The following is a 26,461-nucleotide window of genomic DNA, read 5'->3' as shown; positions in this document are numbered from 1 at the left end:
TTTACTGTATAATGGGTAATATGAGCATAAAAGTGACTATTGGGTTTTATTTCCTGTCTAGAGGGCTCTAATAATGTAAAAAAAATACATATTTAGAAGGTTTTTTATCTTTAAATATGAAAGTATTTTGCTTGCAAGTAAATAAAATCCTACTTTGCTGAAATTCACTTATCACGGAACCATTTAACTGCAATAAATGGATTACTGCTGAATCATTGATATGCCCATAGGCATGTCCTCACCTCTCCAAACATTCCTGCTAGTTTTCCCTCGTTTTTGGATCAACAGTATCCAGAATCCTCCCCTTCTCAATTGCCATTCTACCATCTGTGTATAAACCCTAAATACTGTATAGAGAGTCACAGTGTAGCCTTTTGCCATCAAGCCAGCACTATGGAGGCCAGAAGGCAAGAGAAAACATTTCTCCAAGCTGCGTCTACAGATTCCATCCTACTTCCATACTTACTGTTGTAATTGTGATTTATAATCATGTATTGCGAGTTCTAAAGGGGGCCTATTTTGCTAATTTTTTGATCCTTGGTATTGAGTTGTGGTCTCCTATAGAGCAGCTACACACAATAACCCGCACACAAAACTTTTTAGATTTTGCAGACTCTGCACCTATTCCAGCTTTATTTCCTATGTTTTGTGAGCCCTGCCAAAACGGTCTGTTTTCATTTATTCGGGGCATGAGCACTCCGCTGTGATTGGTCACATGTCCAAAGTGCTTCCTAGCTATGAACCCTCTATGACATCACAAAGAGGCAGTTTTACACGCCTTTTGAAACCGAGCGTTTCAAGCTATCCCAAACTTCTTTTAGGGCTCACTTCCAAATGTGTAAACCTCCTTATCTGAAACTTTGGCATGGTTTAACACGAGAAGACAACATTCTAACTACATTCACAGGTCAGAAAAGTCTAAAAAACACAATAATAATTATGGCCGGATTGACTATGGAAGCTAGTTTTCTTTCATTCTAAATTATGTGAATTCTGTGGGGAAAAAAGCCCATTTCCAAAATTGTGTGAGGATCTGCTGTATAAGTTGCTATTTTAAGATGAATTTACGACATCATGTAAAGGAGTATTTGAAGCATCTAGCTGAAAGGGGAAGTGTGTAGCAGGGTCAGCGCTGGGTGCTGGATCGGCCCTCTCATGCAAATATCCTCCCTCCCCTGTTGGGCCCTAGTCAAGCATGGGGGCTCTGTGCTGGCCACAGCTGGTTCCCGTTTCTGCTAAATCACACATCCACCATTTGGATGATGCTGTCCCATCCCAACGCCATTGCTGAGTGGTCCTCCACTGACAGGCGTAGCCCTCTGAGCCCCGGACTCTAATGTCTGCTCTAGTGGCCCATCTGCTCTGCCCCACTTCTGCCCTTGAAGCCTGTGTCGCCCTCAGGTACTGGAACTGGCAAATGTCTGTCTCCTGGTGTGTGTCATGTAGGGTTTTCACACACACCTTTACCTGAGTGTTACAATTTTTTCTGCTATTATTCTTGTATTCACACCACGCTTCTTATGCATATGTATATATACACACAGAGTTAATTTGTGCTTTATATTAGTTTATATATTATAGTTTATATATTATATTGTCACATATTCTACATATGTCATATCCTAGAAAACTAGATAAATTACATTGAGTTGAAAAAAATATATATTCACAAATGTTAAATTATTTTAATATTTCATTTATGTTGTCTTGAAGATTTTAATGCGATTTTTTTGTCATTCACTCCTTGACAAAAGCACCTATCACTTTTTTGCTTCAAAGATTGGGCACTCTATTGTATATGAAATCTTCATACTTTTTTTGCAAAGGTAATCACCAACTTTTTCTATATATAACTTTATGCATGTAGAAAAGTAAGGTGTCACTCCTATCTTTCTATATATTCAACACATTTCTATTTTTAAAAAAATCCTAATAACACAAATACATCCAAAATTCTTCCACTTATAGAAAATATTCTTTATTGATATTTTGTGAGCCAGAACACCTTCTTAAAGAAAAATTGCCCATCATCCACAGTCTTTATGTGAGCCATCAACAAATGTATTTCTCTTTTCTGTATATTATTAATGATTAATTATAAAGAATTAATGGCTGCATGGTGGTTAGTGCGCAGGCCACACAGCTAGGAGACCTGGGTCTGAGTCCTCCTCGGGTGGAGTGTGCATGTTCTCTCAGGTTTCCTCCGGGTACTCCGGTTTCCTCCCACATTCCAAAAACATGCTAGGTTAATTGGCCACTCCAAATTGTCCATAGGTATGAATGTGAGTGTGAATGGTTGTTTGTCTATATGTGCCCTGTGATTGGCTGGCCACCAGTCCAGGGTGTACCTCTCTACCGCCTCTCTCTCGAAGACAACTGGGATAGACTCCAGCATACCCGCGACTCTCGTGAGGATAAGTATAAGTATAGAAAATGGATGGATAAATTTAACAACCAGGGCTGTCAAACAAATCAATCACGATTAATCACAATTTAATCACAATTAATCGCAAACGTCAAGACCCTTGTGAGTATAAGTGTAGAAAATGGATGGCTTTAACAACTAGGGCTGTCAAATTAATCACAATTTTCAAACAAATCATGATTAATCACAAGTTGCAATTATGTGTGAAATGTGTCCATTTTCACTGTATTTTATGAACAAAAACAAAAATGATCAACAAGAAAAGTGACACAATGACATATACATTTGTATCTACCAACCAACGTATCTACTATGAACTGATAACCTTCTGGTTTCTGGACGACCTCGTCTACCTCCTGAGCCATAATAATAGCAATGTCGCTGTATGCACATCACATTATATGAAAATGTTGACATATTTTGAGTGTTTTTCACAATGCTTTACTGGTGTTCATCTGTGTTTTATATCTGTAGAAGACTCCGGAAAGATAAAGACAAACTGTATGTGTTCAAGTCTCACATTAAGGATTGTGGATGATGGGCAAAATTCAGTTTTCCTATGAACCTCAAACAGCTGAACTTTTGGGAGCGAATACACTTTCTGCACACAGGATTGTATGAAAGAAATGACCAGTAAAACATTTTCTTTGCCTTTAAGCAGCAGTCGTGTAATTCACCTTGAACACATTTAATACAAGTTGACCAGCTTTTATTAACTATTCTACTTACAAACACCAATCACTGTAATAAATACAAAACAGACAGGCAGGTAAATGTCATATAAATAAACATGGGAGAGAGCTGGTTTACAGGTTGTAAAAGGAAAAGAATAGGATGTGTGAGTTAGCTACGTTGACATTTTGGATTGATTGTATTTCATAGATATTTACTTTACATTGACAACATTTTATTGGCTTTTTAGATACGTCAGTACACACGCATGTAAATATACAGATGTTTTTTGAAGTCTAAAACAAGAAAATAAAAGTTGCTGAGAAAAAACGAGTCTATACTGTACACACACAATGTATAAACAGTGTTGGGAGGAATTGTTATTGTTTTCCAGTAAAAAGTAATCATGAATTACTATTTCAAATGTTACAACACCCTTACCGTTACCGACAGTGAAATGTGGCACGTTATTATACACTCATATGTACATCAACCATCTGGATGTCGCTTCCATCTGCATTGTTCTACCATGCAGAAAGCTAAATAGCTAGTCAACATGAGCTGTGGTTGCTCATTCTCAGGAAAACACTACCCGCTAGCGTTATGGAGGAGTCATTCAGTTACTAAGTTATTACTTTTGTGGAAAATGACTATAAGGAGTCACTTTTTTTTTTTAAGTAATTGGCCCAACACTGTAAGAAGGTTTCTATTTTGAGACTTGCTTCTATTTAGGCACACTATGTTGCCTTACTTTGTTTCTTTTAAAAGATGGCCTTCATATTGGAAATGAGAGTAAGATTGCTTCTGTATTCCAGGAACATGCACACATATAAAAGCACCGCACAGCAACAATTGTAGACATTTCATGTGCGTGGTGTGAGCGTGTGATGTGGACTCAGTAGCGATGCTCCCCTCGGGTCATGTGGGAGGAGAACTCGTATCGGTCTTGACTGCGATGGCCACAGAGGTTGCACTCAAAGGGGTCTCTGAAGCCGTGACAGCCCATGTGTATGGTGTACATGACGTGGTCCAGGAAGAGGACACGGCAATGTTGACACCTGTATGCCCTCACCTGCTCGCCGTCTGCCGTCATCACCTTGAAGCCCTCAGAGGCCATCTCCATGCTGTCCCGAATGGCCTCATACTGCCGCTGCTGCTCCTCCTTCACCAGGGGAAGTGCGCCATTCCGCACTCCCGAAGTGATGTGGTTGGTTAGGTAGATAAGGCCGGGGGCCGCCCCGCCTGCTCTATCTCCGTTGTTACTCTCCGTGTCAGTGGAGTCTTGGCCACTTTGGCTTGGAGAGCCGTCCTTCTCGCTGGAGGCAGACTTGGACTTGGAGAGCAGAAGCAGATTCTCAGCTGCACTGTCCTTGGCTGACAGGCCGTGACCCGTCCCCGGGTGGGCCTCTGGGGCAGACTTGTGCAGCGGATACATGGTTCCCAGGCCCACGTCGGAGGAAGAGGCTGGGGAGGGTTGCACCAATGGTCGGAGCGACTCTGCCCCCAGGTAGCTGATGGCGCTGTTGATGGCCTGGTCGATGACGTGGGGCTGAATCAGCTGCTCTGGTGCTCCATCGTAGGAGAGGTCTGACAGGCGCTTCTCACCTGAGGAAGCACACACACGTTGACTTCATAAATGCTTTATAAATAATAAATATCCACCCCACAGTGTTTATAAGCTGCAAGTGAGCCCAAAGTGGAATTACAAGTCAAAAATTTGGAGACATTTTCTCATTTAAACATTCTTTCATCTTGTAAGAAATAAGAGCTGCTGATTGGGAATCATTTTCGGATATGTACAATGATGTGAACGTAATCATGTGATGTAACCTATTAAGTAACAAATACAGTCCAAACTGTTTTAATACACCGTCTCGGTTATGGTACAATATTGCGATTGCCCTCGACTCTATCATTTCACAAAATGAAGTGGCCAAATAATGCAACCTTGGCACTGTTGCATTTTGTCATTGAGTGTGACTTAAATAAGTAAATAACACGTCATGGGGCCAAAGAAGTGTTAATTAATTCCTCAAATTCCATCCTAGCCAAGAAATAAGAACTCTCGGAAGCTAATGTTGTAAAAGGGCTCAAGGTAAAGGGGGTAAATAATCTAAAATGAGGACAACTTGTTGTTAGTGTTGATTCTTCCCTTCTGCTCCTCGCCATCTTCACAAGCCATCTCGACCAGCCATCTTCAGTAAAGGTAAAAGTGATGTTCATGTATCCAAGAGTGTCCAAAGTTTGAACCAGTAAACTGTATTATGGGTTAATAACAGTAATTACCAGGTATAGCTTACAAAGGGGCAAAACAGCAGAGATGATCTTATTGGTTACTGTAATTTTGACTTCTCATATATTCGTAAATAAAAATGTTAAAAAAAACATATTCTAAACCCTTCATGGAAGGTGGCACCAACATGTTGTATGATCAATTATAACATGGTTCGGTGTTTATTATTTGTATTGACACAAAGTAAGCAGATTTCAGCCCTTACCCACAAACTTCTGTGGCATAGTGCTCTTACGCTTAGCTACATTATTAGCTAGCCTGTCTAGCACCAAGGCTCTGTCAGATCCCGTCTGGCTTAAGTCTTCCCTCTCTTCATTCTGGCTGCTTTCTTCCTTTACTACTGGAAAGCAAGACAGAGAAGGAGGTTTTAGTGTCAAAATATTTGGAGTTGGTTGATTAAGTGCATTTTAAGGGCATTTTCCTTCCCCCCCCAAAAAAAATCCCAGAACCTTTTTTGTTTATTAATTTTATTTTTATCGAGGAGAGCACTATTTCGACACACGTTTCCTTACTAGTGCACAGATAAAGGACAAATCTGTCAGCGTAAGCTCCCATTTACATGTATTTGCTAGTGTATTCATTGAAGCTGAGAGAAAAGATACATACAGAGTTCAGTGTTGGTCAGCTATCAAATATGAATTACATATGACCTTTTGTGCATTGTGTGAAGACACCAACCTGTGTAGATGCTGTTCTGCAGGCCCATACACTGGAGGTAGTTGTGGCACCGCTCCTTATGCTCCTCCAGTGAGCTGCGCTGCTTGTAACTCCGCCCACAGTAAGCGCATTTGTGTGGTTTTCCAACTAGAGAACAACAACAAAAATACTTAATATATGAACACAGCAAATAATATTTGTATAGTATACTGTATGTAGGTGAAGCTCAATAAATCCTAATACAACAGGTCCTTACACTTACATTCTCCATTAAGCTTTCATTGCCCAGCAATTTTGTGGAATTTTGTTTGTTTTGTTTCTGCAGAAAAAATTCTTATTCACTCTAAGTCAGTGATAATTAGTCATCCCACCCACCGGCGCAAGTGGCAAAGAGGGAGGAGATCTGGGCTATGAAACAGCATAAAAGCATCCAGCACAACCACAGAGATGAGAAATGAGTGGATCTGTCTTGTGCTTTTTCTGTTGGAGTTTTCATCAAAATGTTGATTTGGGAATAATAATAATTTGGCAAGCCAATTATTTAGGGTGCAGTTATCCCTCCCACCCGAGTGTGGATCCGGCCCCGGGTGGTGAGTTGCCAAGTTGCCAAGTTGAGTTTCCATTCTGCGGGACGTCTTTGATCTGACAATTATAGAAAATTATACAAATACTGGTTCAGACGCTTACATTAAATAGTGGTTGCTGGTTGCATTTAAATGTGCCTGACAATCTGAAAAACCTGCCTGTGAGGTTTTGGTGACGTGTCTGCACTCTGCGCTTGTCAGCCAATTTACCAATGCAAAGGGTGCGCTTCGCCTGCACCAAGAATTGGCCAGATCGGAGCTGACGAGCTTTCAGCGCTTCACCTTCGGAACTTTTCACTGCAAAAAAATGTGGACACCTCCCCTGGTGCGCTAACGCCCATCTCAGCGCAGCCCAGTCTACCAAATTGGCTGCGCACAGTGGTGCGATGGATAAAATTACCACACTCTGGCACCCTGTGCCACCTTGCACTGCGCCACAAAATTAGACGTGCACTTCCTCATTGTCATTACAAAAATGTGACATGCATTCAGGGACACTGCAAACATCTCAAAAGGGGCTTTATAATGCACATGTGCGTGTGTAGATAAACAGGACTATAAAAAAAACTGAAGTGGATATTCTTCACTCACTTTGTAACTCTTAATTCTGATGTGCAATTTAATTATGCTGGAAAATACACACGTAGATTTAGCTTAAATTAGGTGATGTCCTTGAAGCCAACCCCTCATTGCTCATAATAACACAATTTAAGTGATTCAAATGTCCTACTGCTCTTAAAGAGACTTGTGTTAGCTTGATTGGCATATTAAATTGCATCTTAAGAGATTAATCATGATTAATTCATTTAAAAGATTAATTGGATTAAAATGTGAAATCATTTGACAGCCCAAATATTTTTATTGTACTTTTCTTGTCTCCTTGTAGACCCAACCTCGTGTTTCGTCTCATCTTGTGAACTGAGGGCCTTTTGACTGTTGTGACTGTCCGTCTCAGCGATGATCATATTTTGGTCTGAAATGTGCGAATCAACCTCAGAGCCAAAGCTAAGACCTTGTGAACATGATGGCTGAACCTGGTAAGAGTGCCATTATCCACAGTCAAACGAGTCTTGGATGGACAAGAAGAAGCCATTCATTCAAAAGAAACATAAAGAACAGTTACAGCTTGTAAATGTGACAAAGGGACAAAGACCATAATGTTTGCTACACGGCTATGCCGGTTCATCAGGAGGAATGGGCCGGCAAACTAACTAAGAAAACTAAGGATATTGTCATACCTATGGACAATTTGGAGTGCTCAATTAACCTAGCATGTTTTTGGAATGTGGGAGGAAACCGGAGTACCCGGAGAAAACCCACGCATGCACGGGGAGAACATGCAAACACCACACAGAGATGGCAGAGGGTGGAATCGAACTCGGCCCACCTAGCTGTGTGGCCTGTGCGCTAACCACTTTTGCAAATTTGCAGTGCAGCAGTGCTACTGAACATGGATGTTGTCTAACCTCATGCTTTTTTCAGTGAACCATTTCTCTACTCACCAGAGTGGGTGCGTAAGTGTCCGGTTAGGGCATCCCTCCTGCGACAGGCATAGCTGCAAAGGTGACACTTGAAGGGTTTCTCTCCAGAGTGGAGCTTGATGTGACGCAGCAGGTTGCCTTTCTGTGTGAAAGAAGCCCCACACTGGTTGCACTGGAAGGGACGTTCTCCTGCGAAGAAGAACACATCACACACCAAAGGCTATTAAATGGATGATGAAATGACATATTTTACAAGCACGTTCAGTTGCATTAATTTTCCACTGATTTAAGAGTGAAAGGCCAATCTTCTCCAGTGGGAATGTGGGGTCACTCTGTTACAAGCATCCGGGGGAACCAGAACAAGTGAGATGATGGAGAGACTCCAGATTAGAACGTGTGGGGGAGTTCCACAGTGACGCGCCATCCCTCCATGCTCCCCCCTGCCCCATCAACTCCCTCTGCTCTGATCGAACAAGAGCCTTTCAGACTCAGCCTGCCAGTTCCGTAATGCACCATTGCCTGGGTCAATTTGATCTGAAAATCTCATTTTTTCCTCTTCTTCATCTCTAAAATAAGAGCAGCACATCACAATGCAAATTCAGCCTCATTTGAATAAAGTGAAGGAAACACTTTGTGTTGAGAGCCAGTCTTCCTGATCAGCGCTCCTGGAATAAACCAATATCCAGCCTCTCCGATTGTTGTGGCATTCTGTGAGAACCTTTTAATATGGCTTTTTTTTAAACCCGTCCCTCTCAATAAAATAAGAGTCACCAGTGAAGCAGCAAAAAGATATAAAAGGGGAAATTCATTAAAAATGCATTTCAGGAGCAAAGACTCACCACAGAATATTCTCTATTCAAAAAGGAGTCAATTCATTATATCTTTTATTGTACTTTCTTTTGCATTTACATTAGTCGACTGTTCCTTTATTCCATTTTGAGTGTCATTAGTTTCTACAGCTTGACAGTTAAGTGCCTTTTTCAAAAATGTTCCCCACCACTGGTTTGGGTTCATTATGATAGAATATCAATTCAGTATTTTTGAAAAACTTTTAATAGCCAGATATTTGTGAATGCACAGAGATCCCACTTAATTGCTGCATTGGGAGCCCCCGTTTCTCAAATAGGTATAAATCTTTTTTTTAGATTATCTTTACTGCTTGATTGCACAATAAGGTGATACGTTACTGTTTGTTCGTCACATGGTGCGACTTGCTAAGCATGCTAATGATGTATTTCATACATGATAGGAAAGGTCTGCAGTCATACAGCCAAAGTATACCGACTATTGTTTGTAAGGAAGCACAAACAGAAACAAGTTCTATCAAGCGTGACCAGCATGCAAAAAAGACGCCCACTTTGATGAGCAAAGCCACTTTGCCGCCCCTCATCCATCCTCAAATACAGTGTTGACATGGAATATGGGTGCAAATGGAGGGCATGATGTATTGCAGGTGGCTTACCAGTGTGGCTTCGCTTGTGCACCATCAACACATTGGGGCCAATACAAACTATCCCACAGATATCGCACTTGAGCTTCCCGTTGGGCAGCCGGATGCCGCCAGCCGAGGAGAAGACCTTGGCTTCGGGACTCGGCTGTGAGCCGTTCACCTTGGCCCCCGAGGAATCGATCACGCGCAAGTCTTCCGCGCACTCCTCCTCCTCCTCCACGCCATTCATGTCACAGGCCAGCCCATTCTCCTCATCACTGCGAGCCTCAACTTTAATGTTACAGGCTGGAAAAGAGGGCAAGGGGGAGGGGGAGGGCCACGGTTTAGAAGGAGAGCAAGATTGTGTCATGAAGTAGTAATAGTGTGATTAGCTCATGTCACATATGAAAAGATGACGTAGCCTCTGTTTGACCTTTACCTGGTCTGGAAGAGGGCAATAGAATGTATTCTTCTTTCTGTTTATTTTTAACTCATTTGTGTCTCCCGTTTTTTTGTTTTTTTTTTAATTGCCAAGTCCAATTAATTTAATCCGTAACTCTGAACTCTGAACTCCTGAATCAAGTACACTAGACACTAACTGGCCCTGGATGCCCTCAGATACATTGCAGGTTTTAATTCATATGTGGATAGATAGATAAAAATGTACAACATGTCATAATTAATTATTTATGATCTGCAATTCATTGATCTAATCATTCAGTTTTTTTAATCTCACCTAAAAATAGCAGAGGAAATCCCTGACTTTGCGGTATTTCATTTAATTAATTAATTAAATTCATCACCACATTTTTAAACATTCATTTTCCATTCATTGGATGATCAACTCACATGCTCCTCCATTTTCATGTCTCTCCTCACCGCTCCTCACCTTGCCCTCCCAACTACAATAGGAGCAATGTCCCCCCACATTTTTCAAGTGTCTGAGCACTTGAACATAGAGGTACTACCCAAAAAATTAGATACACCAGGCTCAGGACCCTTTTGCAGATGTTTTGGATTATTTGCCAGATTACAATTCGACTTTTTAGACCTACAACACTGAAGCTTTTCACAGTATTCAAATTTTCTGAGTTTGTGTATTTGTGGTTTAATAAGATGAAAATCCTAATCTTAAAGTTACAACAAGGAACTGCTTGAGATATGTCAATTTGCATGTAATGGCTCAATACAATTGGTTTTGAAAAATAAATTTTTTTGAGTTTTTTGTAAAGGCTTAAGCGTCAAAATAGGTACTTCTCTTGACATTCATTGTTAGCTATCTCATATTAACTAGTTTTCTCTTGTTATAATGCACAGGAAAGAAATATGCCTTCATGTTTGTGATGGGCAAAATAAAAAAAAAAGTGCAGTTCCCCTTTAAGGCTTTAACACGGACCAGCAGGCGGCCAGTCACATGCAAGTAACACATATGGAACACACAATGTAACTATGTGAGTATGAAAATACAGAAATGGTGTACACACTAATATACATAGAGTACACACCCAATAATCATATTAAAAATGCATATAATAGGTATTATATAATCATAATAATAATGATATAATTTTGTATACTAATAAAACTTGCTTGGCATTCTCGGTAACTTGCTGTTGGGAAGTGTGCACCTTGGCTTCCCAATAAAAAACAATGTTTCGATCAAAAATCTGCAAAAAATTGTATGTCATTTCCTTACATCCCTACTTAGATCCCTTCATGCAAGTAGAGTATTATATTTGTATCACTGGAGACATCACAGAATGCAAATATTATCTGCAAGAGTATTGCGCAATAAATTGCACAAAACATTGAATTGATTAAATTATTTCTTCTCTTTAAACGTTGGACTTTTTTTACATGATTTTTTATATGAAGTGAGGCTTTTCATGCTGAATTTCTCCCTGAAGCAACATGTTGATTCACGGGTGGAAAAGTTGCACACTGTCAGCAGTGAGATGAAGAAAGATGCAGATCATCTCACACCATCACGCTTTGGTAAAAGAAACGACAGCGAGATAAACAGGAAACAGAGACACAGGAAGTCGTGTGAAAATAAGGACGACAGCAACAACAGCATACCATCAACATGCACACACGCTTTTGTCATTGTCTTTTGTCCAAATAATGAGAAAATGTACACAGTATCTCTGTCGGATTTGTGATGTTCCCAGAACAGAGCGTCCTCAGCATATCACCCACCTTCTCCTTCTTTTGCCAACAGATGACTTTAGAAATATTGCAGAGATGTGACACTGACACATCATGCAAGTTGCCAAACTGTGGTTTGCATGTCGTGTTCACAGCCTGATTTCTCCTACGCTTCAACCCCTCTGCTTTTACAACTGAAGAGGAAGAAGTGGAGAGCATGAAACATTGGAATCCATGGAAAAGGGGAAGCATCAGAAAGTGGGCCTGTCTAACTGAAATACCAAGAATTATGGAGAAGTGACAGAAAGGGAAGCATGGGAAAGGAATTGTAAAACAACGTGTAACCGAAACAGGTTGACTTGTCTTTGTTTGCTTGAGCAGAAAAAGCCTTGCAGACACATTTCCTTGTCTTTCTGCACTTTATATATTTCAAGTGCAATTTAAGTCTGCAGTAGTCTGTAGTCTGATGCTCTTTCCTAACTTTATTCGCACCTGAACAAGTCAACAGCAGTGCAATTCCAACCCCATTTATGTACAGCATCTCCAACTCACAAAGGTCTTTAGTCTGCTCTTCCTGGGTACAATGCTTTGTCATTGCCACTAATGAACAGCACAACAACATTCTATATTCTATATTACGTGTGTTTTTCTAAATAAACAGAGAAATACAGAAAAACACAAAGTGGATATTAAATCAGTGACATTGTGACTCTTAATGCTGAAGTACAATTTGTATGCTCGGAAATCCCAGAAAATACACTCAAGCCTGAACTCAACTTAAATTACGTGTTGTCTTTGATGGCAAATCTGCTCGGTATACCACAGTTAACATGTGATTCAAATGTTCTGCTACCATCATAACATGCAGCAAAAATGGGCATATTTCAAACAGAGTTGCAAATGGTGATTAATGGTGATTAATTTATTAGAAAAATGTGATTGTGTTTACTATTGTCCTTATTCCACAACCCTAATAATTCTATAACTGCCTAACATTTTCACAATTATTGCTGATTCATTATTTTAGTATTAGCTACTAATTCACAATGACCTACAATTACCACAATTTATGGAGTTAAAAGTAAAAAACAACAACTATTTCACGTCTTTCAACAATGCATTTCATCCCTGTAAAGCATTTCAAAGCTGATTTATTCACTCTGTCCACCAGAGGGATCCAGAGGAGACAGAGGCTGGAGTGTTAATTGATTTTTGCAGTGTTAAGTTGCTGTGTGATGACTATTATATGCACTATTAGGCTGACACTACATGTCAGACTGTATTGATAATTGAGTGATGATCAGAATTTTTCAATGGGTCGACAACCTTCATTTTTGGCTACTGTGAAACAAAGAGCTACCTGGTCCTCACAGCTTACATACAGTGCATCCGGAAAGTATTCACAGCGCTTCACTTTTTCTACATTTTGTCATGTTACAGCCTCATTCCAAACTGAATTAAATTAATCTCTCACCTCAAAATTCTACACAAAATACTCCATTATGACAATGTGAAAAAAGGTTTTTTTGACATGTTTTGAATTTATTAAAAATAGAAAAAAAATCACATTTACATAAGTATTCACAGCCTTTGCCATGAAGCTCAAAATTGAGCTCAGGTGCATCTTTTTTCCACTGATCATCCTTGAGATCTTTCTACAGCTTAATTGGAGTCCACCTGCAGTAAATTCAGTTGATTGGACATGATTTGGAAATATAATAACTGTCTATATAAGGTCCCACAGTTGACTGTGCATGTCAGAGCACAAACACCAAGCATGAAGTCAAAAGAACTGTCTGTAGACCTGCGAGACAGGATTGTCTTGAGGCACAAATCTGGGGAAGGATACAGAAACATTTCTGCTGCTTTGAAGGTCCCAATGAGCACAGTGGCCTCCATTATTCGTAAATGGAAGACGTTTGGAACCACCAGGACTCTTCCTAGAGCTGGCCGGCCTTCTAAACTGAGCGATCGGGGAAGAAGGGCCTTAGTCAGGGAGGTGACCAAGGCCCCGATGGTCACTCTGTCAGAGCTCCAGCGTTCCTCTGTGGAGAGAGGAGAGCCTTCCAGAAGGACAACCATCTCTGCAGCAATCCACCAATCAGGCCTGTATGGTAGAGTGGCCAGACGAAAGCCACTCCTTAGTAAAAGGAACATGGCAGCCTGTCTGGAATTTGCCAAAAAGCACCTGAATGACTCTCAGACCATGAGAAACAAAGTTCTCTGGTCTGATGAGACAAAGATTGAACTCTTTGGTGTGAATGCCAGGCGCCATGTTTCGAGGAAACCAGGCACTGCTCATCACCAGGCCAATACCATCCCTACAGTGAAGCATGGTGGTGGCAGCATCATGCTGTGGGGATGTTTTTCAGCAGCAGGAACTGGCAGACTAGTCAGGATAGAAGGAAAAATGAATGCAGCAATATATAGAGATATCCTGGATGAAAACCTGCTCCAGAGCGCTCTTGACCTCAGTAGACTGGTCATGTACCTTGACCATATAGACAGTAGACATTAGCACACAGCCAAAATCTCAAAAGATTGGCTTCAGAACCACTCCGTGAATGTCCTGGAGTGGCCCAGCCAGAGTCCAGACTTGAATCCGATCGAACATCTCTGGAGAGATCTGAAAATGGCTGTGCACAGACGTCTCCCATCCAACCTGATGGAGCTTGAGACTTATTGCAAAGAAGAATGGGCAAAACTGCCTAAAGATAGGTGTGCTAAACTTGTGGGATCATATTCAAAAAGACTTGAGGCTGTAATTGCTGCCAAAGGTGGATCAACAAAGTATTAAGCAAAGGCTGTGAATACTTATGTAAATGTAATTTTTTTGTTTTCTATTTTTAATAAATTCAAAAAAAGTAAAAAAAAACTTTTTCACATTGTCATATTTTGTGTAGAATTTTGAGGTAAGAGATTAAATTAATACAGTTTGGAATGAGGCTGTAACATGACAAAATGTAGAAAAAGTGAAGCGCTGTGAATACTTTCCGGATGCACTGTATGTCCAAACCTGTTTTTCTTTCTAAAATTAGTGGGTGGCTTAAACACCAGAAAATTATGGTACATATCATGGGCAGTTCAAAGCTTTGTGCGAGTTTGATATTTTTTTTATCTGCACTTTTATTATCTGAAAGTTGATTCACTTCGCTGCACACTGGGTTATCATGTTTCAATTGTATATTTATTGTCATATTTTTGTCGAATTGCTTCTATGATGACTTGGTTTAGGTACATTTGAAGTGCAGCTTCAGTGTGCATGTGAGGGCATGACAGAGCTCCATAAGCACATAGAGCTCCATTTTTGTACAGAATGTTGAATTCCTCACCATACATCCTTTCAGAAGAATATGTTGGTTTTCTATTAATACAGTATGCATAATGCATAGAGCAGAGCTGAGAAACAGGCTTACAGTAAGTGACGATACCCCTGAATCCTAACCAGTCATTAACTTGGAAACTCGGTCTTTCGTTGCAGCATGGCTCTCGTGTGATCAGAAGGGAACCGTGAATGCTGGGCTGCTCATGGATATGGGGAAGTTGCAAGTCAACAGGGAGTAGGAACAAGGTTTCTCGACTTGATATGTTTTGTCACAGTCACATATCCTGATTTGCTTGTTTTGGGAAGCGAGCGTCACAGCGCGTGGTAGACAAACAAACCACGCAGCAATAAAACAGCCGTGGGCCGATGTGGATAAATGTTCCCCTTGATTTACAAACAAGGAAGAAGAATGTCCTGTGGCAGAAGTCATTGGGACATTTTGGTGTTGATAGACAGCAGATATGGGAAGTTAGATAGCGAGTGTGTTAGTTCTTGTCTGCTGTGTGGAAACTCACACTGAAGCTGCCAGTGAGTTCCTGTTACAGGCACAGCTTAAACCTGAGTGCAAGGTAATACTTGTGCATCAAACAAAAAATGTGTGTTTCTGTTTCTCAGGATCAAATTCGGGAATGTTGCGTCTTGCCACTTGCTCATGAATAACATCTTATACGCAGGCCTTGGGAAAAATCATGCTTTTACAAAGATAGATAACCCAAATATTTTCATCACTTGGAGGTCATGATCCGAGATAGTCAGCTGGCCCATTAGGGGATATCAGCAACTGCTAAGGGCACTGCAGCTGCCCTTCAATTATATTAAAACTTAATTATTTTATCTTCTTAAACTATTACTGATTTTATTCTGTGTTGTAAATATTTGTGCATATATTTTCTATGTCTGTATATTCTGTATGGCAATAGAAGTGCTTTAAATCTCATGGTGTATGTGTATGGTGACAATAAATTTTAATGGATTCTAGTCTACTAGTAGTTTAAAACTGCAACAGAAGTCATTTTTCATAATTTTTAAATAGATATTTTATATGGATTTGGAATATTTATATATCTTATTTTGGCTAAATTTTACTTTTTGTATCTAATATATATTTGAGCTATTGTATGCAAATTGTGTGGCTATATAATTGGTGGGGGCACACATTGTGTGGAAGTCGGGAACAGTATCTTTGGATTGGCAGACCGGGATGGTGGTCCCCCTCTTTAAGAAGGGTGAGCGGAGGGTGTGTTCCAACTATAGGGGATCACACTCCTCAGCCTACCGAGGAAAGTTTATTCCAGAGTTCTGGAGAGAAGGGTACGACCATTGGTCGAACCTTTGCTACAAGAGGTCCAATGCGGTTTTCGTCCTAGTCGCGGAACACTGGACCAGCTCTACACCCTCATGAGGGTGCTTGAGGGTGCATGGGAGTTTGCCCAACCAGTCTACATGTGCTTTGTGGACCTGGAAAAGGCATTCGACCGTGTCCCTCGTGGTGTCCTTTGGGGGGGGGGGGTTCTCCAGGAGTACGGGATTGGTGGCGCGCTACTACGTGCCATCCGGTCCTTGTACAAACGGGGCAGAAGTCTGGTTTGCATTGCCAGTAGTAAGTCAAGCCTTTTTCCGGTAAACGTTGGCCTCCATCAAGGCTGCCCTTTGTCACCAATTCTGTTCACAATTTTCATGTACAGAATTTCTAGGCGCAGCCAAGGTGTTGAGGGTGTCCGGTTTGGGGCCCTTAGAATCTCATCTCTGCTATTTGCAGATGATGTGGTTCTTATGGCCTCTTCGGCCAATTATTGCTGTCCCAGTAAACCTTCAACGTTTACTGGGACGGTTTGCATCTGAGTGTGAAGCGTCTGGGATGAGACTCAGTACCTCCAAATCAGAGGCCATGGTTCTCAGTCGGAAAAGGGTGGAGTGCTCCTTCCGGGTTGGGAATGAGGTCCTGCCCCAGGTGGAGGAGTTTAAGTATCTCGGGGTCTTGTCACGAGTGAGGGAAGGAGCGTGAGGTCGACAGACGAAACGGTGCAGCCTCGGCAGTAATACGGTCGCTGTACCGGACCGTCATGGTGAAAAGAGAGCTGAGCCGGAGGGCAAAGCTCTCAATTTACCGGTCGATCTATGTTCCCACCCTCACCTATGGTCATGAGCTTTGGGTCATGACCGAAAGAATGAGATTGTGGATACAGGCGGCTGAAATGGGTTTCCTCCGTAGGGTAGCTGGACTCACCCTAAGAGATAGGGTGAGGAGCTCAGTCATCCAGGAGGGGCTCAGAGTAGAGCCGCTTCTCCTTCACATCGAGAGGAGTCAGTTGAGGTGGCTCGGGCATCTAGTCTGGATGCCTCCCGGACGCCTACCTGGTGAGGTGTTCCGGGCATGCCCGGCCAGGAGAAGGCCCCGAGACAGACCTAGGACACGCTGGAGGGATTATGTCTCACAGCTGGCCTGGGAACGCCTTGGTGTCCTCCCGGTGGAGCTGGAGGAGGTGGCCGGGAACCGGGAAGTCTGGGCTTCCCTACTGAGACTGTTGCCCCCGTGACCCGGACCCGGATAAGCGGAGGAAAATGGATGGATGGATGTGTGGTTATTTGAATTGCTGATTGTGGTATTTATAATTTATTATCCTGATTATTATTATTTAATGATTTATTTACATATTGTAATTTGTATTTTGAGGTATGGTGATTTTTATTGTATTTTAGATGTTTTTGGATTTATTTGCAATTTGTTAAGTATGTAAATTGGGTAACACGTAACACGTAAACTGCCGATGGTGGGGGGTGCCATATAACTTGTCGCCTGGATTGCTGATTGGAGATTTTTATCTCAGTGGCATTGAAACAAGTTGCTTACGCAGGTTCATAGTGAGTGGGAAGCAACACCCACACAAAAGTACAATATACACACATACATACAAAAAGATTGAATATTATTTTGTGCTCAATGTCCATCAACCACAGGAGACAAGATGTATAAAGGTGTGTGTGTGTGTGTGTGCAGATGTGCAACGATATGCAATGCTGATTCTTTCGAGCTTGTTGGCCTTGTTCCTGAACTCTTTATCTCCCAGAGTGTTGAAACTGCCTGACGGCAACTTCTTTCTGAAGAAACTCTTACACATCCTATTTCAGTTTCCTCTCGCTTTTCATTTCTCACTGCGTGTCGCTAATCTTTGCCGTGATCTGGATGAGTGGAAAAACACCCATAGGATACAAGCTTTTGGGGGTGGGGTGGGGGTTGGGGGGTGATGGGGGGAATCAGCATACAATTGCTGTGACTGAAAAACATCAAGTGGACCTGAGAGAAGTCATATAGGAACGGGATATATAAGGCGTGTTCAAGGCCTCACATAAAAATCATGAAATTTGGCCATAGCAGCCACGTTAGGGGACTTGAGATAAATATAGGCACAGATGGGAGCTCCCAAGCATCCTTAGCTTCACCGTGATATTCCCTGGCTTGATACTGACACACAGACTCAAATCAAGGCCACATTAACTATTCCTTAAGATTTATCTTGTTAAATACATGCCATGGATCAGAAGGCCTTTTTAAAAACCATTCCTGCCAATGATCTAAATGTGTGCCCTTGAATTACAAACTGAAAATATTCCCCATGCCGTGAAAGTTGTCAGTGTATGTTGAACTTTTGATGCTGACAACATTTTGCATTAACTGCTGCTTTGGGAGTGATGAAATTGCTGGTGGGTCTCGGACCTGTTTTCTTGCGGATGTCTTCTATTAATACTCTTTAAGGTGGCGACAACGTCCAGTAGTGCTATTCAAAACCAACTTTTGTTAGTATATTAGTATGACCATGTTAGTATATGGTCAGAGGCATCATCAGTTTGCGTTAAAGAAGTGGGTCATCAACACAGACGCCCATCGGCTTACTAGCGGTGTCAACAAAACTAAGTCAGCATAAATGGAACACACAACGCAACTGCACCACACGTACTATACAAGATCAAGACCACGCTTACATACATGAAAAACTATACCTGCATATGCAGCCCACAAGGCATGCTTGGTAACTTCATGGTAGCTACTCTTCTTCACACGCTACACAGTGGCACACTGTGTGATTTTTACATGGCTTCATCGAGCACGACTCTTTCATGATAGAATACAGCTTATTATTAGTACAAAAATAAGCACATTTAAATTTTTTGCCTAAATTTAGGGCAAATTCATCCATAAAAATGGCTGAATTAACAAAAATATAAATGTAAGGCATTCAGAATTGCAAAAGGCATTCAGATTGTGATGATACGTAGCATTCTACACTGGTCACTAAGTGTCAGTAATGTTACTGTTATGTTTGGTGAGACACACAATCACCAGACTTGATCACCGGAACAACTGGCTTTTATTGCCAGTTTGGATTATCTCACAACAGGCACAGGCAACAGGCAGTCCCTAACAGGAGCTACAGTTGCAGCCGTAACCCAATGCAAGTTCAGACCTGTGACAATAAGGAATCCTACTTTACAGCAATTCACTTATGACGATCAGGTCTGAAATTAATTAACCCCGATACTTCAAATTCAAACTTTTCCTGAAATATGACATATTTGAGAAATTACAGTTTAAATATTTGGGAGCCTCGGTCCCAATACGGGCTCTTACAGCTGATGTACGGATTTTTGCTGATTTTTTGCAGACGCTTAGGTTTTTTTCAGGTTGCAAGACAAACCGTATGCACCTGGTACCTCTTTGTGTGTTTTGCTTGCATCAGTTTTGGGCAAAGTGTCATCCCGCATCGCACATATGTAATTATGTGTACATATGTAATTAATGCGGCCAATGCACATTCAGATATGTCATACGCCCACCATGCGTGTGGAGATCTTACTCCTTACTCCATTTGGGAAAGGCCAAAAACCACATGGTCAAAAAAACCCATATGTCCTGTTGTGACCAAGAACCCGCGTTATAGAATAATAACTAAAAAAGCGTAACCCACTTAAGTAATGATTGGTAACGTACTAGCCACTTTAAAAACATGTATCCTTAGAATTGATGATCTTTTGTGTTATCTGGGCAGGGTTCTAACGTCTATAGTGAAATGTGCAGCCTCTATTTTAAGTTTGAGTGGAACTTTTCAGTTTGAAAAGCAAGACGTGGTCTGGATCGTACCTTTGTCCCCTCTGTTGTTCTGCTGGTGGGCGGAGCCCGCTGACAGGTCCTCCGGGACGGCCATAGGCTCCTCTGCCTCCTCGGCTGCATCGTTGGCAGGGGGGCTGTCTCGGCCTGGGGTGACACACATCAGCAAGCGGCCATCACTCTCCACAGAATCAACCCCTCTCAGGAGGACTAAAATGACCTTGTGGTGATTTAAATTTTATTTTGTCTACGGTGTGCGGTCTGTTACCTGGCATGGGCGCCATTTCCTGGGCCTCTCCCGTCTCCATGCGGTGCAAGTACTCTAATGGGGGGAGAGATTGAGATGTAAAAGTATGTCTGTTTAATCAAGAGCAGGCAGAGGAAGAATTACACAAAGGTAGAAGGTGTACTCTGTGTCACCTCGGTGAGATCGCTCTTGTCACACTGCTGTCGCCCACATGACTTTACAAAGACAATTTCATTACAAGTCTAAGATCAGAGACTGGCCCGGCTTTGGCTGATGGAACCCGCCAATATAGCCAGAGTATTCCGGGAATGGGCTTTCAGACCACATTTGTTATTTATTGTTAATTTCCTGCCACGTAATCATCTAAAAAATGCAAAGTGACTGCAGGAAAATTAAGCAGAAAATTAACTGGCCCCAGGTCACTGAGGATGCGGGTGCTTGCCGTGCCCAGCTGATCGCCGCTCGTGTTCTTTCTAATTTACTGAGCATGCATGGCTGAGCCCGTGGCCGCGTCGCAGACGCATGCAAGTCACAGTGGGCACCTAAAAGGAGGGTGCCAAGGCTAGGCGAGGCAAGGGTGTCAGCGAGATAGACGACGAATAGATTGAAGAAGTCAGGAGAGCAACTGCAACAGGAAGGTGGAGAGAAAAGAGTTGAACAAGAGAGACAAACAGGATCTTTTTTTTTTTCTGAGCAAGAGAAGACAGTTGAGTCCAGAAGCGTTCGTCCGGCCAGGGCTGAATATCTGAGGAGTCACCAGCGCTCGTGGCCCCATTAATAATGAATGGACCTGAAGCCTGCAGCAGATGGGCCCGACAGCCTCGGCCTGGGCTCCGACACTTCAAGAAGTCCTCGGTGGGGCCGCTGCCCAGGCCAAGCAGCCACACAGGGAGAAGTGAAGCTCCCGAAAATAGCGAAACAAGCCCAAGGGAGAAGGGGAACCTAGGCCTTCCTGTTTAACTGACAGATGGCTCCACACATTTGGAACAAACAGTGGGAAGCGACGGGGCATATGTGTCGCAACACCACAATATTTTGCGGAGTCAAGTCAAGACAGAGGATGTTCAGTGTCGGGGGGGGGGGGCAAAGATCACTGGTGCAGATGATTTGCTGCAAACCAGGCAGGGTGTTTGCGTGCTACTCCGGTGAGCTGCACCACCACCTTCTGCGTTTGGAGTTTGGAGGTCGGGGGGCAGATGAGGGGTAGAGTCTCATGTGCCTTTTTTCTGGGCAGATGGTGTGAGGAGAAACACGGATGAGTTGGTGGGGGCAAGCTGAGAGGAGAAACAGAGATCCTACTTTCAACCTAAACCTACTTGCATAAGGCGTCTGGAAAGCATGGTGCACACTGACGAGTCAGGAAGTCAATTTAGTTTCATTTTCATGAACATTTTATCATTATGCTTTTACATGACCTCAACAACCTACAAGTGTGTGTGTGTGTGTGTGTGTTTGTGTGTGTGTGGAGGAACACTGGAAAAGTTTTGTTCTGAGTACAGGTGAGGAGAGGCAGGAAGAGGCTTGTGGCTTGACAGGCTTATTCCTGCTGTGTGTTTGTGTGTGTGTGTGCATAAATGTGTGTTTATTTGCAAGAGGAAGGGTGGGGGTGGAGGCATCTGCTCATAGAGAGGGTGGAGATGAGAAAGAGCGAAACCGTTAACAGATACTGAAGACCACACCAGTGAATTTTGGAGCCCCGAAAAAAAGCGTGTGTGTGTGTGTGTGTGTGTGTATTCATATGTTTCCATAATAGTAAATTAAAAGTAATGGAATATACTGTAGACTCACACCTGCACATTTGTATGAAAGAGTGAAATAAGACATTTCACAAAATTATTACCAAACGGCATTATATTGAGAGGCAGGAAACTAAACCCAAATATGACCTCACTATGTAACTAAAATTGTATAAATCAAATAATACATTTAAATTATATAAATTGTTCAATTAATACCTCTCCATTTTGATAGACTTCCCATACCGGATGAGATGGTGCAGCTGAACCCTGAAGAGTGTAAAATCAACAGCAAAGCAATTCCACACATACACAATGCTGACGGAGTCAAAACGTGTCAATATTTAAAATGCTAGACAACGAATCCGACATAATCACGTCAAGTAATTTGAGTTGATCTAAATCATAAAACATGTTTAAATGTGATTCAATTTAATATTCCTGTTATATGTAATAATATATAATAATAATAATATTATTATATATAATAATATAATTATTAATAATATTGTTATTACTAGAACAAATACACCTTTTTAAATTGTTACATTTGCTCCAAAGCCCAAGGTGAGCTGATATAATAGAATTATCCTGCCATCAGCCATCATCCATCATTACAGGAAGGAGTTACTGTATATTCTATATCCTATATAGGAGCTTCTCATCAGAAATTCATGAAATGTATGGATGGTGTAAGTAGCAGATGTGTTCTGGGGGGCCTATTGGGGGGGGGGGGGGCAAAGGTGCACTGAAGAGAAGTTTCCCTCATTTGCATGTGACACACTTCACTAGTCTGCTCTTCAGACAATCATTTTAATAACTGCCTGTCTTGCGCGGCCTCCTCTATCTTCTGATGAGGCGCACTTCTCCTGCAACACTGCCGCCATTTTTTTTGTTTAAGTGCAGGTGTGTTTCCAAGTTTTAAATAGACGGAAGAGTGAAATTATGTTTTGGGAAGTGTTGCTTTTTTGTCAACCGGCTACTGTTTGCTTGAGTAAATTTACAGGATGCAACCTTCCTTTTGTTGTTACTTATTTTAGCCACTGCATAAAAAGAAACTGTTGTACAGTATATTTCTTTTAAATATATATATATATATATATTTATGGAATCCTTCATCAACCCTAATTGTATGTGAAACGGTTTTATAGGGACATCATCATCATTCCTGTGCTTAATTTTTAGAATGATTGCATTAGTCTGTTTTTATTATGAGCTAAATAAATAAAAAAAAGTTTAATTAGTCCTGCGTAATGCTTAATGTAGAATGTTTTCTTCCCGTTACACAATAAAAAATGGTGAGCGTGTTGCAGTATATGATCACATTATTTTTGTAAGAGTCCACGGTAAGATAGTGCCACACTTTTCCGTGTCTGAGCCCGCATTTATTGTCTAGAAAGTTGTTAAAAATGTTTCAATCTTATTTTGCAGTCGTGCGCGCATCCGTTGCAACAGGTGTTACAACAGAAGAGAAAAACGGATGTTTGAAACTGTTATCAAAATTGGCTACACGAACGAGAAAAAAAGGCAAGTAAGATTAGAAAATATAGATATATTTTTACTCGAAATTTGGAAATGATGCATCATTTCCCCGCCTGAAAACAGCCACAAGGAAAGTGGAAAACGCTGCGAAATGATCTGTTATTCTGTAGCTATTTTATAAGAAGTTACATTATAGGGAAAAGTCATGAATTCCCCGCGTCTATTGTAAAAAGTGACGAGTTGGTGTCATGTCCCGGCAGAGAAAAGCGCGCGTTGAGACGGGATGTGATGATGCACCTGCAGCAAAACTCTACAGGAGCCTTTCCCAGCAAGTGCATGTCTCCTAAAATAAAGCTGTGGACTACACCGCGTCTCATGTGCGACTCTCGTCTTGTTTTATAGTCCAGAATGCTCTCGCCGAGTTAAAAAGCCAGGGCAGCCACTTTACCTGCTATTCCTTGAGTTTGCAGTATGAAGTTCTTCCAACTGTCCCCGGCTCCATGTGCAGAAGGTCGCAGCGTCGTGGCCCCATGGAGCTGAGCCCTCAGTCCCTCCCCTCTCCACTGCACTTCCTCGTTCCAGCCCAACATGACTACACTGTCCTCCACTGAGGCATTTTGCTTGCTTTTATCCACAGGCCCAGCGTGTGGCGGGGCGTCTTGGCACTTGCTTTGTGTCGTGCCAATAAAAGCTGACACCCAGTAGACCATCACTGGCAGCCATGCATGAGATGGGATGAGGCGCGCGCTAGAAGAGTGGACCATTGGTTATTTATTTCATTCTCACCGAGGATGCTGATGGAGGAGAGAGAGGGGGGTCTTGAACATTGGACAGCTCCTATACTGGCACAAATTAACTACTTTCTTACCCACTTAATGACTTTCTCCTCCTCTATTCCTTTTTCTTCATTGCTGCGTCTCTCTGTAACACTAAAGTACCTTATCACATCATCAGGTGTCCACATCACTGGGTAGGCTCCAACCTTTAGCATCTTTCACTTTAACATGTATTACACATGCTCACCCAGACCTGCACAAGCATCATAGTGTAGAGTGTATTGAATAGGAGCTACAATAATGCAATTATCATAATCATCATTATGATTATCATAAGACCAGCAGTGCCCAAAGTGCAACCCCTAAGTGCCCTAAGTCACTTTTATTGGCCCTCTGCTTATTGTACAGTTAAAATTAACTCAGTACTAATGAGATGTGCCATGTGCATATATTTAAAAAATGTGGTTAGGAGAACTCATAGCTAGGAGACCCAGGTTCAATTCCACCCTAGGTTAATTGGCCACTCCAAATTGTCCATAGGTATGAAGGTATGTGAGTGTGAATGGTTGTTTGTCTATATGTGCCCTGTGATTGGCTGGCCACCAGTCCAGGGTGTACTCCGCCTCTTGCCCGAAGACAGCTGGGATAGCCTCCAGCATACCCCTGCGAAATAGATGGATGGATGGTTCAGATAGCTTAGCATATATTGACCTACATTGGGTTGGCCTAAAATTGAATGTACAATTCAATTTGATATATGTGAAAGTGGTCCCCTGCATCCTTCAATTTGTTTGTATGCGGCCATCATGGATAAAGTTTGGACCCTAATAATGCTAATATCAATAATGTTTGTGGATTTCAGAGGTATATCTGGACTATTGGACTATTTTGGCATAATTCTACCATCATTTTTTTGTAAATCAATAATGACGTTGAACAACATGAGAAAGGAGAATATAAAAATAAAATATATAATATAATATAAAATATTAAGGCGCTACATAAAAAATAGATCAAAATAGATCAATAGTATGATGACATTAAACATGTGATCTTCCAGCAGTCCCATGAAGGAAGTGAAGAATGAGATTGCATGATGACTTAAGCTAATGATGTGAAGAATAGATGAAATGGAGCAGAGCACACACACGGAGGATATGATTGTGACTGGGCTTTATATTACACACAGGCCTTATGCTTGACCACTTGGAAATAGTGAACATGCTTCAAAGGAGCAACAGGTTGGCAAACATTTTGCAATGAAAGGCTGTGGATGTGGATGCCATCAATATCCATACATCCATAAATGCATCCAAAATACATGCATCCATAATTTATAATTACATATATTTTACACTGAATGAACTGGTATTTTAATTATTTTATATCATATTTAATGACACATTAAAACAATATTTAAATCTTTATTTATTGATTTCATTAATTAATGGCACATTTAATAATTAATTAAATACTGATTAATTACATTTTGTCGCATTTGGTCCTCCATAGTGTGATGCACTGCAGTTTGACAGCACTGCAAACTGTAATAAAATGTTACATGAAAACTAATATGATTTTGACATGAACGGGTTCATCAGGCTCCTTCAGGCTATACAGGTGTATCTAGTGTTATGGCAGAGAGTTCATAGTGTGTCAAAATGATTGAAAGACATGATTTGTAGATTAATATTGATGCGGATTTGTACATAAATGATGTGGTTTGCCGAATATGAACGTCTCCATATTCACAATCCTTCAATCATAATCGAATATGTATATGTCTGTTAGAATCATATTTTTCCCCTGACCGTATGACTTTTTTAAAAGTTTATCATGCACATTTGTACTATGTCCTATTATGAAGTACTTGTTCAATGTGATTCATGTTATGAATTGACCATGTTGCTCTTACGTGTTTTTTTCCCAGTATCCATGCCCTGCCCCGAGGCCCCACAGTGTCTTATCTCAGGAGAGGTCGTGTGCTGGATTGCTGAGTCACCTTTCATGGGAGGCTGCTCTTATCTCCCGAGAAGCACAGCATTCAGGCAGTTGCTTGCAAAAGGAGGAACATTGAGCGGGAGCGCTGGGGCATTTTGAGT

At 41.5% G+C, this 26,461-nt stretch overlaps 1 protein-coding gene and 1 long non-coding RNA gene across 2 annotated transcripts; one reads left to right on the top strand and one right to left on the bottom strand.

Moving 5' to 3' along the window:
- The first annotated feature begins 823 nt into the window (after positions 1 to 823).
- LOC131107742 (uncharacterized) lies at positions 824 to 8,848 on the top strand. Its single transcript, XR_009120324.2, has 3 exons — positions 824 to 907; positions 7,518 to 7,668; positions 8,137 to 8,848. It is a non-coding gene; the product is annotated as an uncharacterized LOC131107742 (long non-coding RNA).
- On the bottom strand, positions 1,964 to 24,347 carry ikzf1 (IKAROS family zinc finger 1 (Ikaros)). Its single transcript, XM_058058010.2, has 8 exons — positions 24,032 to 24,347; positions 20,387 to 20,440; positions 20,152 to 20,265; positions 9,575 to 9,847; positions 8,134 to 8,301; positions 6,069 to 6,194; positions 5,596 to 5,730; positions 1,964 to 4,702 (listed from the first exon to the last, which is right to left on the bottom strand). Exons 1-8 carry the CDS (start codon positions 24,345 to 24,347, stop codon positions 3,993 to 3,995), a joined length of 1,896 nt encoding a protein of 631 aa, XP_057913993.2. The 3' UTR covers positions 1,964 to 3,992.
- Between the last annotated feature and the right edge of the window lie 2,114 nt (positions 24,348 to 26,461).

This window comes from Doryrhamphus excisus, linkage group LG20, assembly GCF_037039965.1.
Source record: "Doryrhamphus excisus strain RoL-2023G ecotype Guam linkage group LG20, RoL_Dexc_Guam_v1.1, whole genome shotgun sequence".
Classification (NCBI taxonomy): domain Eukaryota; kingdom Metazoa; phylum Chordata; class Actinopteri; order Syngnathiformes; family Syngnathidae; genus Doryrhamphus; species Doryrhamphus excisus.
Note: the sequence above shows the minus strand (reverse complement) of the source record. Positions and strands in the feature narration are given on the sequence as shown.

Coding starts and splice junctions, on each gene's coding strand:
- ikzf1 (XM_058058010.2), bottom strand. CDS start 24,347: ATGGTCCACTCTTCTAGCGCGCGCCTCATCCCATCTCATGCATGGCTG. Junction 20,441..24,031: donor GCAAACTCAAGGAATAGCAG/GTAAAGTGGCTG, acceptor TCCCCCCATTAG/AGTACTTGCACCGCATGGAG. Junction 5,731..6,068: donor GCAGAACAGCATCTACACAG/GTTGGTGTCTTC, acceptor CTTGCTTTCCAG/TAGTAAAGGAAGAAAGCAGC.